Raw genomic sequence first — 15,236 nt, 5'->3', positions numbered from 1 at the left:
CACCTTTTAGGTTACTGTTTGCAGCAGGCCATTAGCTCCAGTATTAGCATGTCCTTGGTATTTGAAGTGTTTACATAGCTGTCTTTTATGATCACTTTCTACATAGTGGGTGTCCCATTGAACAGGAGACTGCACTCACTATTTATTGTTTGGACACTTTGGCCACTGCGACTGCTGTCTGGATTACAGTTTGATTACAGATTAAAATTTACCTGAATTATGGACTTTTTAAAAGTAGCTATCTCAACTATTAACAGAAAGCAGTTTATAAAATGTTTTTTTAATGTATTTGTTTTATAGACTCCTGAAGAAGAGTTGTTTCTGAAGGCAGTATCGCTTTGCCATACAGTACAGATCAGTAATGATCAGATAGATGGCTATGGAAATGGTTCCTATCATGCTAATGGAGTATCATACCAGATGGAATACTATGCTGCTTCCCCAGATGAGAAGGCTTTAGTAGAGGCTTCTAGAAGGTAAGAGAAAATTTTTCATAGTCTGTATATTTTTTGGGTACTTGCGTATTATCACAACCAGATTTTCGCGATAATAGCGCTTGCTTCCCAGTGCGGAAATGTAAAAAGAAATGTATGCAAAATCACACTGACAATGTCAACTTCATCTAAAAACATTGTTTAGGTAGCAAAAACATTGTAAATTTAAAGGAATGAGAGCTTCTTTCAAGCTATGCTGTTTTCCAACATCTTGTCACTGTAAATACATTTTACACAGCCGATACACATTCCATATCCTCAGTCGCGAGCCTGTAAATGTTGTCAAAGTTATACTTCATATTACTAAAGACGATCTATGTAGATATTCAATGGTAGTGAACTAACCCCAAAAAACAACCTTTATAAATACAATGCGTTTGTGGGATCTACCTAAGACAGAAAAGGAGTCAACAGCACTTTTCCAGCAATATGGCATTGTATCAACAAGTAAAGAATGCTGTTCCGGACATTCAATGACATTATACTATGGGAAGCAGATTTTTTGGAAATGCAATACAGAAAAATGTTACCAACACGTAGGAGTATCAGTGAGTAATTCCTTTGAAGGAAGTAAAATTAATTTTACCACCGCTGTCCGCTTCATTTATTGTTGGGCAAAGCAGATGACATCTATAAGTTTCTGTCAGGAAGAACTGGACATGGCTGACAAGACAGTCATAGACTGGAGTAACTACTTACGTGATGTCTGTGTCTTAGAAATGGAGAAAAAGGACAAGAAAGAAATCAGAGGGCCAGGGTGTATTGCGGAAATGGATGAGACTCTTTTTACTAGACGTAAAAGTAATGCTAGCCGTATTCTCCCTCAACAGTGGGTATTTGGAGGGATATGTAGGGAGACAAGAGAGACTTTTCTTGTAAAAGTTCCTGATAGAACAGCATAACATTATTTAATAAAATCAAAGAATACATTAAACAGGGCACTACTATTTATTCAGATTCATGGCGGGCATATCAAACTCAACAACTAGAAGAAGCTGGTTTCAGTCATGAAAACGTAAACCATAGCTACAACTTTGTAGATACAAACACAGGAGTGCATACACAACACACAGAGAGAATGTGGGGATCTGTTAAGTGGAGAAACAAAAAACAGAGAGGCACTGCAAGACACCATTTGGACTCCTACCTAATTGAATATATCTGGCATGAAACACAGCTTGCACTAAAGAAGGACTTATTTGATGCAGTCTTGACAGCAATAGCAGACAATTTCTCTCCATACAAAAAGTGTAACCCAGCAAGTGAACCATCTACAAGTATGCTTCCTTAATCAGCAATAAAATATTTACAGATATGTTGTTCAAAAACATCTGGAAGACATCCACATGAATACTATGCAAAACATCCACAAAACATTGCAACAATAACTGCTATCCCCCACAAAAAAATCAGTTTCTGTCAAATACTACAAGAATGCTCTTTGTAACTTTAGCCTCCATAGTCAAGAACTTCATCTCTGTTTGATTGTTTAGATTGCTATTACCTTTAACTTCAATTATTTCCTACAGTATGTCAAATAAAACTAGTTATTTACCAAAAAAATGTGTTGCTCCAGATTTCTTCTTCTCAGGAAAAAGTTTAGTATCCAATTTCGTAGTAATCCATCACACAGTAAAAACGAACGAGCATTTCCCATGCGTCCTCAATTCACTTCTGCACTAAGACTGCAGTGCAACCAATTTTGATGTACGCAAAGCAAGTTTCACATTTCTGCATTAATTTATGCTACTAATTTGGGACAAAGTACATTGTACCCAAAGAAAACATTAAATTCTGTCTTACTTTTAGTCCCATAATCCGTTTTTGGGCCAACAAACGTATTACCTCAACCGCGAAAATCTGGTTGCGATAATACGCAAGTATCATTTTTTTGTATTTGTTTACTAGCACACACCATCTTGAGGAATTGTAATTAACTTTGCCCAAGGCAACACTGAATTCATGTTCAGCTGAAGCATGCTTTTTTTAGTTTTGGCAGTATTGCTCTTCTATCGCTTAATTAATGTAATAACATTACTCTGTGTAGGTAATTTCCATAACCTGAATGTTGCAAAGTGAAGTTAACTGTAGAAATTCCTCAACCAACTTACTGTTTTGCTACCTTCGGTTAAGGATACATGGCTGTGAACAACCACCTTTCTTCATCTGTGCAGTGAATTAATTTTTTTTTTGCTTGCTCAGAAAATGTATCTTATACCTGAAGTTGTTGAGTTTGCCTGAGGTTAAGGAGGCCTTGATTGCCTAATCACTAGAAAAATCTATTCTATATAAAAGAGCTGCACATCATATAAAGTCTGCCTAGTTTGCCTACTAAAGTCCTTTTCTGTAACTTGAAACAAATATCAAGTGTTTGCACAAAAATGGGAGGTAGAACCATATTCTTTATACTTCCTCATCACATGATGAAATTGCACTCCTCTGTAGTTGCTTCTTCTCATGCATTTTTATTTCACTGCTTTTTGTCATATTAGTGTTTGATATTCTGCAGTCAGTTTGTTCTGCCTTTTAGAAACAGTCTGCTCCTTTATTCATTAATTTTGCTTGTTATTAAGAGTGGCCCCAAAGGATTCGCACCTGCTTTGTTTATTTTGTTTGGTATCTACATGTCAGCTTGAGGTTTGTCCTGCCTGACATAATTTAACTGTTCTCTGTAGGAAATATGCAGGAGCCAGAAGCTGGATAAATAAAAGCTTATGTTTTTCAGCACCAGTAGCATAGGCTTTAAGGGTTATATCCTATTAAGTAGGCAACAGCTAACAAGCTGCCAAAGCTTTCACCTACCAGTGCCCAAACCATTAGTCAGTTTAGCTCAGCAGACTAAAAATCAGGTTTGGTCTCCAAGCCCTTCAGAGCTTTTCTGACACAAAAGAGAGTGGTGTTGTGCAGGTTTCTGAGGTTTGATGGTCGGCTGTCACTGTTCCATTGTTGGGCAGACAAGTTCCCTTTGGGGGGAAAAATAACTTCCACTTTAAATAACTTCCACTTTATACAACAGAAAAATTTCCTTTTCTGTAAATCATAATTATTTTAGCTACTAGTGTTTTTAATGACTATCATATGACTTTTGCATTTACTTTTAAAATTTTACTTTTTAAAGTTGTTTAAACTAATTTTAAACTATTTTTCTCTGGTCAAAGTTGTGTTTTACTTTTGGGTTCAGGGTAAGTGTTTAAAGTGTTTTTACTTTTTTTTTGTTTTTTTAATATACAACTTGTCTTTTTTTAACTGACTACTGCTGCCAGGATTCTCTGAGAATCTGACACATTTTTTGGCTTAATAGTGGAACAAGCTACTGGTTCCTCTGTTCTCCCTTCTTCCAGCCACAGAAAGAAAAAAATTGTTAAACGGCCTTTACCACTGTAACAGGCTGTTAAAGTGCCTTGGCTGCAGATGAGTAATTCTGCTGTGGCCAAAGCTGGTTCAGCGATCCAGTCATCTTTTTCCCTAGGTCCTGCTGGTGTAATTACTACAGCCTCCATGGAGTGCGGGTTAAATAAGTCCTCTGCAGCAGTTGGAGTGCCCTGGTCAGACAAGGAAAAGGCACTTTGTCGGTTTTGGGAGAAGGGGCAGAGAATGCCACTTTGCTTTGCCAGAAAGCTGTGCCCATCCCTGAGGAGTTTTTTGCATAAAAGTAGGTCTGTTTCTGCAGAAATTCCTGTCAAAAAGAAACAAAAACTTACACCCTTGTCTTCTCTTGTCTCAGTTACCTGGAACGGAGTAATTTATTGGGCTTAGGTATGGATTTAGGGCAGGCATTTGACCCTTCCTGTATGACTGTTTAAAAGAAAAATGTATTCTTCAGTTTCTGAAGAGATTCAAGAGTTTGAACGTCAAAATGATTCTGAAGGCACAGATTATGTGTTGTATCCAGAGAATTCTGATTCAGATTCTGAGGAGAGTATGCCTTTGACCAGTACTTTTGAAGGATTCTTTCACTGAAGCTATTTTGAGAATGAGTCTATTGTTTCAGTGGGAAAAAAAGTGATCTGAAGCTGTTGTTTTCATTTGCTCTTCAACCTGTGGGACATGGATCCATTTTCCAGCACCAGATCCAAGCTCCTCCCCTACCCATAATGCCCTTGTCTCCCTCCTCCCCTCAGATCTCATTTGCTGTGTGTCTAAGGTAGCATCGTGGTCTGTTGCTCCAGTTCCTGATAAGTAAATCTTTAAAGAAAAAATGTGTATGTTTCTTCCTCTTTCTCTGTCTTTTCTTTCTTTAGTACCCCTACCGAAAGGCTCTTTCTTTCCTGTTTCTTTCTTACTTTCTCCCTATCTTTGATAGTATGTGTGTGTGTGTGTTGTTCCCATACCATGGCTGGACACCCCCAAGCCAGGGTTTAGGAAATGCACAGGGTGTAGACAGAAGCTTCCCCCTTCTAATGGCCACACTCTGTGAGTGGTGTACTTGGGTGTACTACATTTAAAGACCTCCTGCTCGATCTGCGTTGGGGTTCAACCCCCATGCATTGATCAACAGGAGGAGCAAATTTATCCTTAGGGGCCTCCTTCCTCCTCCTACCTTGGTGGCCCCTGCTTCAACCTAGACTACAGATCCCACTTCCTCCACCCCAGCATCTGGAACTCAACCCCCCAATGTGAGGTCCAAGCATGGGGAGAAGCACAAACATATGAACCAGGACAGGCCCAGGAAGTGGTCCCTCAGCCGAGCCTCCGGCCAATTCTCACCTGGCCACCAGTCTGGGCACTCCTCGGCTCCGATCACCTTGCTTTTCCCTGGAGCCAGAGGTTTCTCTGGGCCGATCCCAGTTATTGGCTTCTCCCCGGTGCCACTCGAGGCCAGTTTTGGTGGCTTCTTCTTCTCAGTCCACCCGCAGCCTCACCGAAGCTGAGGTGGACAGGATGATGCAAAAATTCATCCAGACCCAGATTCAGATGGGAGTCTTACATGCTCCCTCCCTCTCCAGGGTTAGGGGCATGAAATCTGCCTTTATCTCCATTAGACCTTCTCCGATCTGACCCCCATTTTGGAGTTCTTGGGTCCGAGGCTTTTCGGCATTGAGGGGTCGGTGCCAGTGGTACCTGAGTGGCTCGGCTCCGATTAGCTTGGAGCTGTAGCCTCAGCACCAGATCCAGAGAGGTGGTGTCTGCTCTGGGGGTTTCGGAGTCAACTCTGCCACTTGGAATTTCGGCGCCAGTAGGCTCGGCCTCAGCTCCCCTGTTGTTGCAGAGAACTGTGGATCCGACCTCGGCCACAACTTCTGGGATCCATTCTCCTTCTGCTTTCAATGTGGTGGATAGGGTCCTCTCAGCTCCATCAAGACCCTTGATGCTATCATCCTCTGAGTCCATCCTGGCTCCCTCTTTTTCTGATCTGGATTCCGCCATCCTGTCCCCTCAGGGACAACCTGTTGCCTCCCCATCCATACTTTTAAAAGGAGGCACTTGGACTCCCCGCCAGAGTCCCTCACAGAAGACCGATTTGGAGGAAGGGGAGGGTTCCCCTTGGTCACCCCCAGAAGATGTCTTCTTTGGAGACATCATGGAACTCCTTCGCCAGCGTGGGGGTGGTCTGTCCAAAAACCCAAACCGGATGAGTTGGTGTTTGTCGGCATTTGGCACAGGACCCTCTACCTCCTGGGTGTCCCCTCCCGTGGATACAGTTGAGGATCTAGAACATCTCTGGCATGGTGGAACCCATTCCCAAATACCATGATAGTGTTAAGTGTGCCCACAGACAAACAGCACTGGTAGAAGGGGGTTCCCTATTGATGCCATGGTGGTGATGGCAGCCACCAAGAGAGAGTTCACTCAGGAGAGCTCTATGGTCCATCCGCCAGACTGAGAGTCCTGGGCCATGGACCATTTTGGAAACTGGGTCTATACTTCAGCCACATTTACTGTACATGCTGTGAGCTATATATGGCACATGTGATCAGACTTCAGCAAGACCTAGTCAAGGAGGTCGCTGAGTCTGCTCTAGGGTCCATGTTGGCAGAGGAGCAGAAGGTGTTCTCTTCCCGGATGGCCACCATCACTTCAGTTTCCAATATCTGTATGCAGCTCCTGTCCCATGCTACTGAGGGCACCGTTAGAGTGGCTGGTACAGGCATTGCCATCAGGTGTCATGCCTGGCTCTGGCTTTGTGGATTCTCGGAGTCCTTCAAGACGTCCTTTACTAACACCCCATATGATGGTTCCACTCTTTTTGGAAAGACTGTAAGAGACACATTGGTCTAGGATCCACTTCTCAACCCCTCAATGATCCTTTTTCCAGAATCAGCAGGGGTGGGAGCGAAGAAGATGTGGTTCCGGAAGTCTCAGGGCTATTCCCATGACGCTCAGGATTCACCCTCCCCCAGATGCAGAGAGGGATATGACAAGTGCCTCCCTCATGGTAGAGGGGGTCTGAGAAACCAGGGATCTAGGGATTCTTTCCTGGATAGACCTGCACAGCAGCCTGAATGGCTGCACGACTGCTCGTCTTTGGAGGCAGTCGGGGGACACCTTTCGCTACACCCAGCAGCCTGGGAGTCAATTACAGATGATTGTTGGGTGTTGCAAATCATATCCAGAGGCTGTTCAGTTCCATTCATCCAAAGACCCACTTCTGCCCAAACACCTCCCAGATGTTCCACCTGTGCATAGGGAGGAAGCAGCACTGGAAATTTCCAAGCTGTTCAAAAAACAAGTCATCCAGCCCGTCCCCCCAGACCAGTCTGGATTAGGCATCTATTCCAGGTTCTTTTTAGTGCCAAAGAAGACTAGGGACTAGAGGCCCATTCTGGATCTGTCAACCCTAAACCTGTCAGTTGCCAAGGCAAAATTTCAGATGGTCATTTTCCAATCTAGTCTGCCCTTTCTGCAGAAGAAAGACTGGATGTGCTCAGAGGACCTTCAGGATGCGTACTGTCACATCAAAGTGAGCAGGTGCTCTTGGAGGTTCCTCCGCTTTTGGCTGGAGGCCAACCACTACCAGTCCAGAGAGCTACCCTTTGGTCTCACCACTGCCCCCAGGGTGTTCACCAAAGTGATGTTGGCTCACCTGTGGCTGCAGGGGTTCCAGATCTTCCCCTACCCAGACAATTGGCTCCTCTCCATCCCCACCAGGCATTGCCTCTACCAAGCCAGGGATCTCTTCCTACAAACCGCCCATCAGTTGGGCATAACCATAAATCTCAACAAGTCCCTTTTGGATCTGGTACTAACTTTGGACTTTATTGGAGTGCAGTAAGACACCATTCAGAGCAAAGTTTTTTTGACCCCGGGCAGGCTTCAATTCCTCAAACATCATGTGCTGTACATTGTTCAGACCCAATATCCCCCCCTGCAGAATATGTTCTTCGGGCGTTGGGGTCTATGGCAGCTACGATAATCCTCATCCCCACAGCTCGTCTGCATATGAGGGTTCTTCAATGGACTCTAGCGGTTCAGTGGTCCTTACTAGATCTACCCCTGTCCCATCCAGTTCGCATGTCTCAATTCCGTAGGGATTCGCTTCTCTGGTGGCTGCATTCCCTGGATCATCTTTGTGGTCGTCCCTTTATCCTTCTGGTCCCTGTGACCACAGACATCTCCCTACTAGGGTGGGGGCGGGCATTGTATGGGAAGGACAGTCCAAGGCACATGGTCTTCCCTGGAGACCATACTGCATATCAGCATCCTGGAGATGAGGACAGTGCTACTGGTATTGCAAGCTCTCCATGCCCATCTTCCCCAAGGGACGATTGCTGTCCAGACAGACAACATGTCAGTAGTCTGATCCATCAACAAATGGGGGGAAACCAGGTCTTATCCCATTTGTTGCGAAGCCATGAGATTGTGGGAATGGGATATCTCCACCAGCCAGTTTCTGGTGACAGTGCACATTCCAGGGAGGTCCAACTTTCTAGTGGACAGGCTCAGCAGATCTATTCTGATGCCTTACAAGTGGTCTCTGAATCTTTCAATAGCGGAACAGATCTTTCTAAAGTGGGGTCAGCATTGCTGCGATCTCTTTGCGATGTACAGTGAGTTATTCACTCTGAACCCCCACTGAGGGAGGCCCTAGGCCCTCCGGTCTTCTCTATGCTTATCCTCCACTTCCCCTGATTCCAAAATTCCTTCAGAAAGCTCAGCTGCTGGGGAGCTCAGTCATCCTCATTGTGCCCCATTCTGGCCTCACCAGGTATGGCTTCCTTTTCTGTGGTCTCATGTAATGTGTCCTCCCTGCATGTTGTATCCAGTTCCAGGTCTGGCCAGTCTGAAGCTTATTGCTTGGCTGCTCCAGTCCCCATGATAGTTAGGACTCCCGAGCTATCTTCTCCGGTTAAGAAGATATTGGTAGCGGCTCATAAATCTTCCAGTAGGAAAGTTTATTCTAGCAAGTGGAAACATTATTTGATTTAGACTTGGATCTTTTTACTGACTCACTTTCTGCTATCTTAGAGTTTCTGGCAGATATTTTTCAACACGGTGCCAGCTTTTCTACGGTTAAAGTTCAGCTGGCAGCTATGTCTGACTTCCATATAGGAGATAATGCGGCTTCCCTGGCTTCCTGTAAGTTTTGTAAAGCCATTTTGAAAGGTACCTTTCTGCTTAGGCCTCCAATCAAGGACCCAGCGCCACCTTGGGATCTTACTCTGGTCCTTTAAGCCTCAGTTTCTTTCCCCTTTGAACCTGCAGCTTCAGTGACTCTGCAGTTCTTGTCTTGGAAGACAGCATTCCTGATTGCTATTACTTCAGCCAAAAGAGTGTCGGAACTCTAAGCCTTATTGGTTGTTTCCTTATATAATCTTCCATAGAGACAGGATGTCCTTGCGCACTAATCCTTCCTTCCTCCCAAAAGTGACTTCGTAATCTAACATTAACCAGGTAGTCAATCTTTCTATTTTCTTTCAGAATTTTCAGAATAAGGGAGAGTATAAATTGCACCTGTTGGAAGTTTATAGGCAATTACATTTTTACTTAAACAGAACAAAGTCCTTTCATAATTCTGATCATCTCTGTTTCCTACTCTAAGACCTTTTTAGGGAAACTGGTATCAAAGGCCACCATTGCTCGTTAGATCTCTCAGTTCATAGTTCTGGCATATTCAGCCAAAGGATTACTTCCACCAGGTCAAGTCAAGGCACACTCTACTAGGTCTATGGCTACTTCGGCTGCCTTTTGGTCCAGAGTTTCCTTGGATGACATTTGCTCTCCGGTTAATTGGGTATCTTCACATACTTTCATCTCCCACTACAAGTTGGATCTTTTATCCAGAAGTAGGACATCCTTCAGCTCTGCCATGCTTCGGAATATCCTTTCATGAGGGCCTCCCAGGAGTTTGGTAGCTGGAGACTCTGTCCCACAGGTGGAAGAGCAAATGAAAACAAGAACGTCAGATAAAGAAGTTATGTACTCACCATAGCATTCCATCTGAGTTGTTGCTTTTCATTTGTCTTCATCTGTCCCTCCCTCCTTCCCCCTACCTTACGTGGGCTGTGTGATGGACTGGCCGGAAGAGACATAGCTCTTACTTTGACATAGCTTGTGCTTTCCTATATGCTCTGTGGGTATTTTTGCCAAGGGGTAAGGCTTCGATTCAGCTTGGGATGCCGTGGTTGGCAGGAAACTCAATCTGACGTGAGGAGGAGAGGGGCACTATGGGTAGGGGAGGAGCTTGGAGCTCTGATCCGATGCTGGAAATTGCGGCCAAGTCAGATCCGTCCAGGTTCCATGTCCCACAGTTTGAAGGCAACTGAAAAGCAACAATTCAGATGGAACGTTATGGTGAGTACATAACTTCTTTTTTCTCAGTCTCCCTCTCTGTCTCTCAGGAAATGTTATTTTTTTGTTACAATGGGAATTTCCTGTCTGCTTTAGAGAATGTTTTTCTCACAGCCTACAATTTCCATGACAACCAGCTTGCTATCCTCCAAAAAAACAGATAGAGTATGTAAAGTGTCCCAGTCTTTAAGTTTTTATACACTCGTCTGAGATCACACCCAGCAACTATTGCTTTGGTGAGTCCAGTTGCTGCTAAACATCTAGTTAGTGCTAATCCCTCTTTCTGACAATGATGAAGACTTTTGAATGTGAGCAAAATCTATTCTTCTGCAGCACTTGATTTTAGAATGGTCGACTGTCAAGTTCATATGTTGAAGTTTTTGCTTACTTGTGAAAATCCGAGGCATCTGCTTCTTCTTATGAGGAGAAATGTGCTATGTGTAACTTGATTTCTTTTGTGTCTCAAGCAACTTTCCACTGTTTGTACTGTGCATATGATTCTGCTGATGCCTTCTGCAGGGCTACTACCAGTCTAACTTTTATGAGGATTCTTAAAACCTCACTGAGGATGTCAGAAATGAGTTTTGAATTCACTGTTGAATAGAGAACTAGATTTTGGACTTTTGCTGCAGTGGAGAAAAGCTGATTCAAGAGCTTTCTCTGATTCTCCTCCTTCTCTAGGTTTGCCAAGGGATTCAGTGCTCCATCTATAACATCCTTTAAAAAGCAAAATAAGTAGTCCCAGCTAGCAGCTTTAAGCAAACGTTTAAAAGAACAGTGATAGGGAAGTTCCAAAAAGAAAGCAGGAACTTCCTAGAACAAAGGGAGAGACTAATGAGTCTGAATGACTGTATGAAGGATTTCCATCCCCGTTCCATCCTAGCAATCCTTTAATCTTTCCAGAAATCCGAAGCTCCATTTTTCTCTCTGGCAACAGACTGTTTTAGACAGATGTGTTGAGAGAGTAGTTTATCAAGGTTGCACATGGCAGTGTGAGTCTCTCCATCATTTTCAGTGGATTACTCCCTTTCCACCAGGCCAGACCTTCCTCTTCCCTCCTGTCATTCAGAACATGGTTGGCCAGGGGGTGATAGAAACTGTCTATCTTCCTCATTTATGAGAAATGTTTTATTTCAGGATATTCCTGGTGCTAAAAAAAGAAAATTCATGGAGACCATTTCTGGATTTTTCCTTTCTGAATCTGTTTATGATAATACGCAAGTTCAAAATCCTCTCTCTTCACAACTTGTTATTCCTTATTCCCCATATGAGTTTTCCATTGACCTCAGATTTAAAAAATGCACATCATCAAATTCCTGTAGATCCAGATTTCGGTCATTTCTTAAGGTGTTCTGAATCTGAGTTGCATTATCAGTTCTCTGCATTACCATTTGGTCAATCTGCTTCTCCATGGGAATTCAGAAGATGTCTGGCTCCTATGATAGCCTCCTGCAGAATACAAGGTATTTGCATGTTTCTGTATGTAGATTACTTGCTTTTCTTTGCTGAGTCATTTTCAAAGTGTCAGGAATCTCTCATTTGTGTACTGGGATTCCAAGAGAACTGATTCCTTCTCACAGGTTTGTTTTCCTGACATGTCTCCTGGATATCTCAGTTCAAAGAGCTTTTCTTCCACAGGAAAAAAAACAGAGCTATACTTGGATCTGTTCCTGAAATTTTCCACTCAAGATAGCATCTCAGCAAAGGAATTCCTAAGGATTATGGATCTCGTGGCATCTCTGGTACTCATGATACCTCTAGCAAGACTTCACATGAAAAAAAGTCACTGGTACCGGAAATCTCTATGGTTTCAGCATCAACACCACCTGATGCTTCAGATTTCATTTTTGAGTTTTGTGAAAAGGGAGATTTTGTGGTGGAGACACCAAAATTCTCAAAATCCAGATCTCCCATTCTCCCTTTCTGCTCAAGCACACCTCAAGCACAGTCGCAACAGATACCTCACACTTTGCTTGGTGAGCAGTGTCTATGGCAGTAAAAGTGCAGGGTCTTTGGACAAAAAAGATGCATCAAAGCACATAAACATAAAATAGGTATTATCTCTTAAATGCTCTCAATTCTCTCAACCATTTGTGATTCCTGGGACCTCTTCAATTGTTTACAGACAGCACCTCACCTTACCCTCTGTCCAGACTAACCGTGGTAGCCTGGGGTATAGTTTTTCTGTGCAGTATCACTCATCTTACATACAGTCAGAGTGAAATTGTGTGGCAGAGAAGCCAAGCAGGACCAGGGCAGACATTCAGGAGTGGAAACTGAATCTCGGGGTCATCTAGGAATCGATTCATTTGTGGGGAATACATCAAATAGATCTTTTTGCCTCTACTCACAACAGTCATTTGGCACAATTCTACTCCAACACTCCATGCAAGAATACCAAGAAGACAGATGCATTTTTATTTCTACCATGAATCTGGGTGTGCTAGCATTGATGATGCTGCTGCAAGTCCCTCCTCATCTTGCCTCTTAGTGGCAGGTTTTCAAGTGAGACTGGTTCATCCTGACTTCGAGTGGATGAGGAAGGAGATTTTCAGCATGTGCAAATTGGTATTGCTTTCTCTTCATTGGTTTGCAACCATTTCTTCAGGACCAGACCCACCTAGCGTTCTCCATACTAATGCATCTAATTTAGTTATCTCTGGAGCTGTGAAAAAGGTGCCACTGGGAGAGCAAGGAAGATATTTCTACTCCAGAATCTCCCTAATCCCCCCAAAAAAGGATTCTGCATGAAACTTGTTCTGAATCTGTGGAAGATGAATAGATTGCTAATGGTGACCCAAGTCAAGATGCTCACTGTGCAGTCTCATGTTACTTTTGTTGATTCAAATAACCTTCTATGTCCACCTGAACAGACAAGTACCCAATTTTGGAACCTGTTTTTCTTTAACTTGTTAGCTTTTGACTTGCGTATTACTGTATTGTTTGATCCATAGCTTAATGTCTGGACCCAAAAAGTGCAGATGTGGCTGTGTTCAACAAGTCCCACATAAAGACAACAAAGTCATTGTATTCTGCTTGGACTTGGATAACAACATCCAGAGCTGTGATGCCTGACAGGGATTCATCTCTAAAACCATAAGGAGTAGATTGTATATCCTGCATGACAATCTTATACTGAAGTGGCTCAAGGCCTAAGCTTGGTTTGCTGTGGTGCCCACTGGGGCATTTTAGTCAACTGACCTGCTGAAAATGAAAAGAAATTAATAGGCTCATAGGAATGTAGCAGATATAGTTTTGACATCCAGCTTTCATAGTCATCCCAAGTGTGCATTCCCAGACCAAATACCTACTGTTCCCCAGGCTGCTGCTGATACCCCTTAAGAAGCTGCCATGCCTTTTGGAACCTAGCACCTTTATCCAGTCTAGTACTGTGGCAGATTCCTCCATGGGCATCCGGCCCTAGGCACTTGTAGGGAGCCTGAGTTGTTTATTAGGGGGATGGATAGTAGGCTCTCCAAAATTTTAGTTAGAGAAGAGGTTGACGACTTTGGGTTGGGAAGTCTGTCCTTCCTCCTTCTTGGGATAGAACTTCAGGGGATGACATCCCTTTTAAAAAGACCCATAAATCCAAGCACATCTCATCTCACAGATGCCCAGATTATAGGCATCAGTTGGGTCTTTTCCTGCTCCCCATCCTTCTCTGAAGAGTGATATTTGCTAGCTTATTGTATCCTGAAGGCCTTGCAGGCATTTCATCCTAGGGTTAAACCTTCAGTGTTGGGGAGAGTTCCCTCCTCAAAGAGGAAGAAGAATCTGACACCCTTCCTTGCCAGAGACTTCACAGGAAAGTGCGGGGGGGGGATTTAGGTTATGACTCTCTGATGTATTCCCCTGTCGAATACTGACACTGAGGACATCATCTCTCTGGATTTTCTTTGCAGGAACTCTATCAGAATGAAAGGCTTCTTCCAAGTTGGAAGCAGAGAGGCTTTGAGGTACTTAAACAATACTTTGACCTACTGGGTTTAGAGACATCTTCAAACCTGTAATAAGATGTTGTCCTTTTCATTCTTCCTCAAACCATAGATTTGGATCCGGCCCCCTGATCTGTCTCGGCCACATACTCCAGACTTGAGATCCAGCTCTTGAGCTCCTCCCTGTACCCATAATGCCTTAGTCCATCCCCACTACCTCTGAACTCATTTGCTGCCATTGTGCCCAAACACAGGTTCCTCTCTCTCTCTCTCTCTCTCTCTCTCTCGAGAGAGAGAGAGAGAGAGAGTGTGGTTTTCAGAGATATTTCATGAGTTAATCTTTCTTTTTTCATAAGTTTATCCTTAGCTGTTTTGTTGTTTATCTCTATCCCTCGCTTAGTATTTTGCAGGAGTTAGGGCATTCTACTATATTTTTAAATAGTAGTCTGTTCATACCACAGTTGTTGTGCTTACCATTTTTCCAGGGTATTTTGGACGGTGCAGTGGTAACGTTGTCACCTCACAGCAAGAGGTTCTCCAGTTTGATTCTCAGCTGGGGTGCCTTCTGTGTGGAGTCTGCATGTCCTCCCTGCGTTTGTGTGAGTTTCCTCTGGGAGCTCAGGTTTCCTCCCACGTTACAAAGACATGCATCTGGAGCGTTTCTCCCCAGGCCTTCGCTGAAAATTGGCTTTGTTTCCAAGTTGGACTTTCCCGGTTCACAAATGTTAAGTAAATAAATTTAAATCACCACTGTTGGTAATTAGTCCCTTTTCCTTTCTTTCTTTATATAAAAGAAAATACTTTTTTCTTTTGTTATTATAGTGTATTTATTGATTCTTATTGTTTTGCTTTATTAATTTTACTGTTGCTATTAGTTACCATGTCAGATAAACCAACAGGCTTTAAGAAATGCACTTCTTGTGGGCATGAAACCCCAAATTAAGGTGCCAGCAAGGAATGCATATATTGCCTTGGAGCCGGCTACTTGAACAGCAGTTGTGCTGTCTGCTCAACCTTCAACCCAAGGCCTGTTGCTGATTGACGCAACAAATTAATTTTGAAATATCTTCTTCCTGCT

General features: G+C 43.3%; 1 protein-coding gene across 3 annotated transcripts in view; it reads left to right on the top strand.

Moving 5' to 3' along the window:
* Window positions 1–15,236, top strand: part of ATP11B (ATPase phospholipid transporting 11B (putative)) — a 2,792,721-nt gene that overhangs the window by 1,190,619 nt on the left and 1,586,866 nt on the right. For all 3 annotated transcript variants that reach the window (XM_044070307.1, XM_044070308.1, XM_044070309.1), the window contains exon 14: window positions 301–476. In XM_044070307.1, coding sequence (XP_043926242.1) covers window positions 301–476 — 176 coding nt within the window. The remainder of the gene's footprint in view (window positions 1–300; window positions 477–15,236) is intronic.

Source organism: Protopterus annectens, chromosome 4.part1 (genome assembly GCF_019279795.1).
Source record: "Protopterus annectens isolate FY-2018-M chromosome 4.part1, PAN1.0, whole genome shotgun sequence".
Classification (NCBI taxonomy): domain Eukaryota; kingdom Metazoa; phylum Chordata; order Ceratodontiformes; family Protopteridae; genus Protopterus; species Protopterus annectens.
The sequence above is the reverse complement of the archived record's forward strand: the minus strand, read 5'-3'. Positions and strand labels throughout refer to the sequence as shown.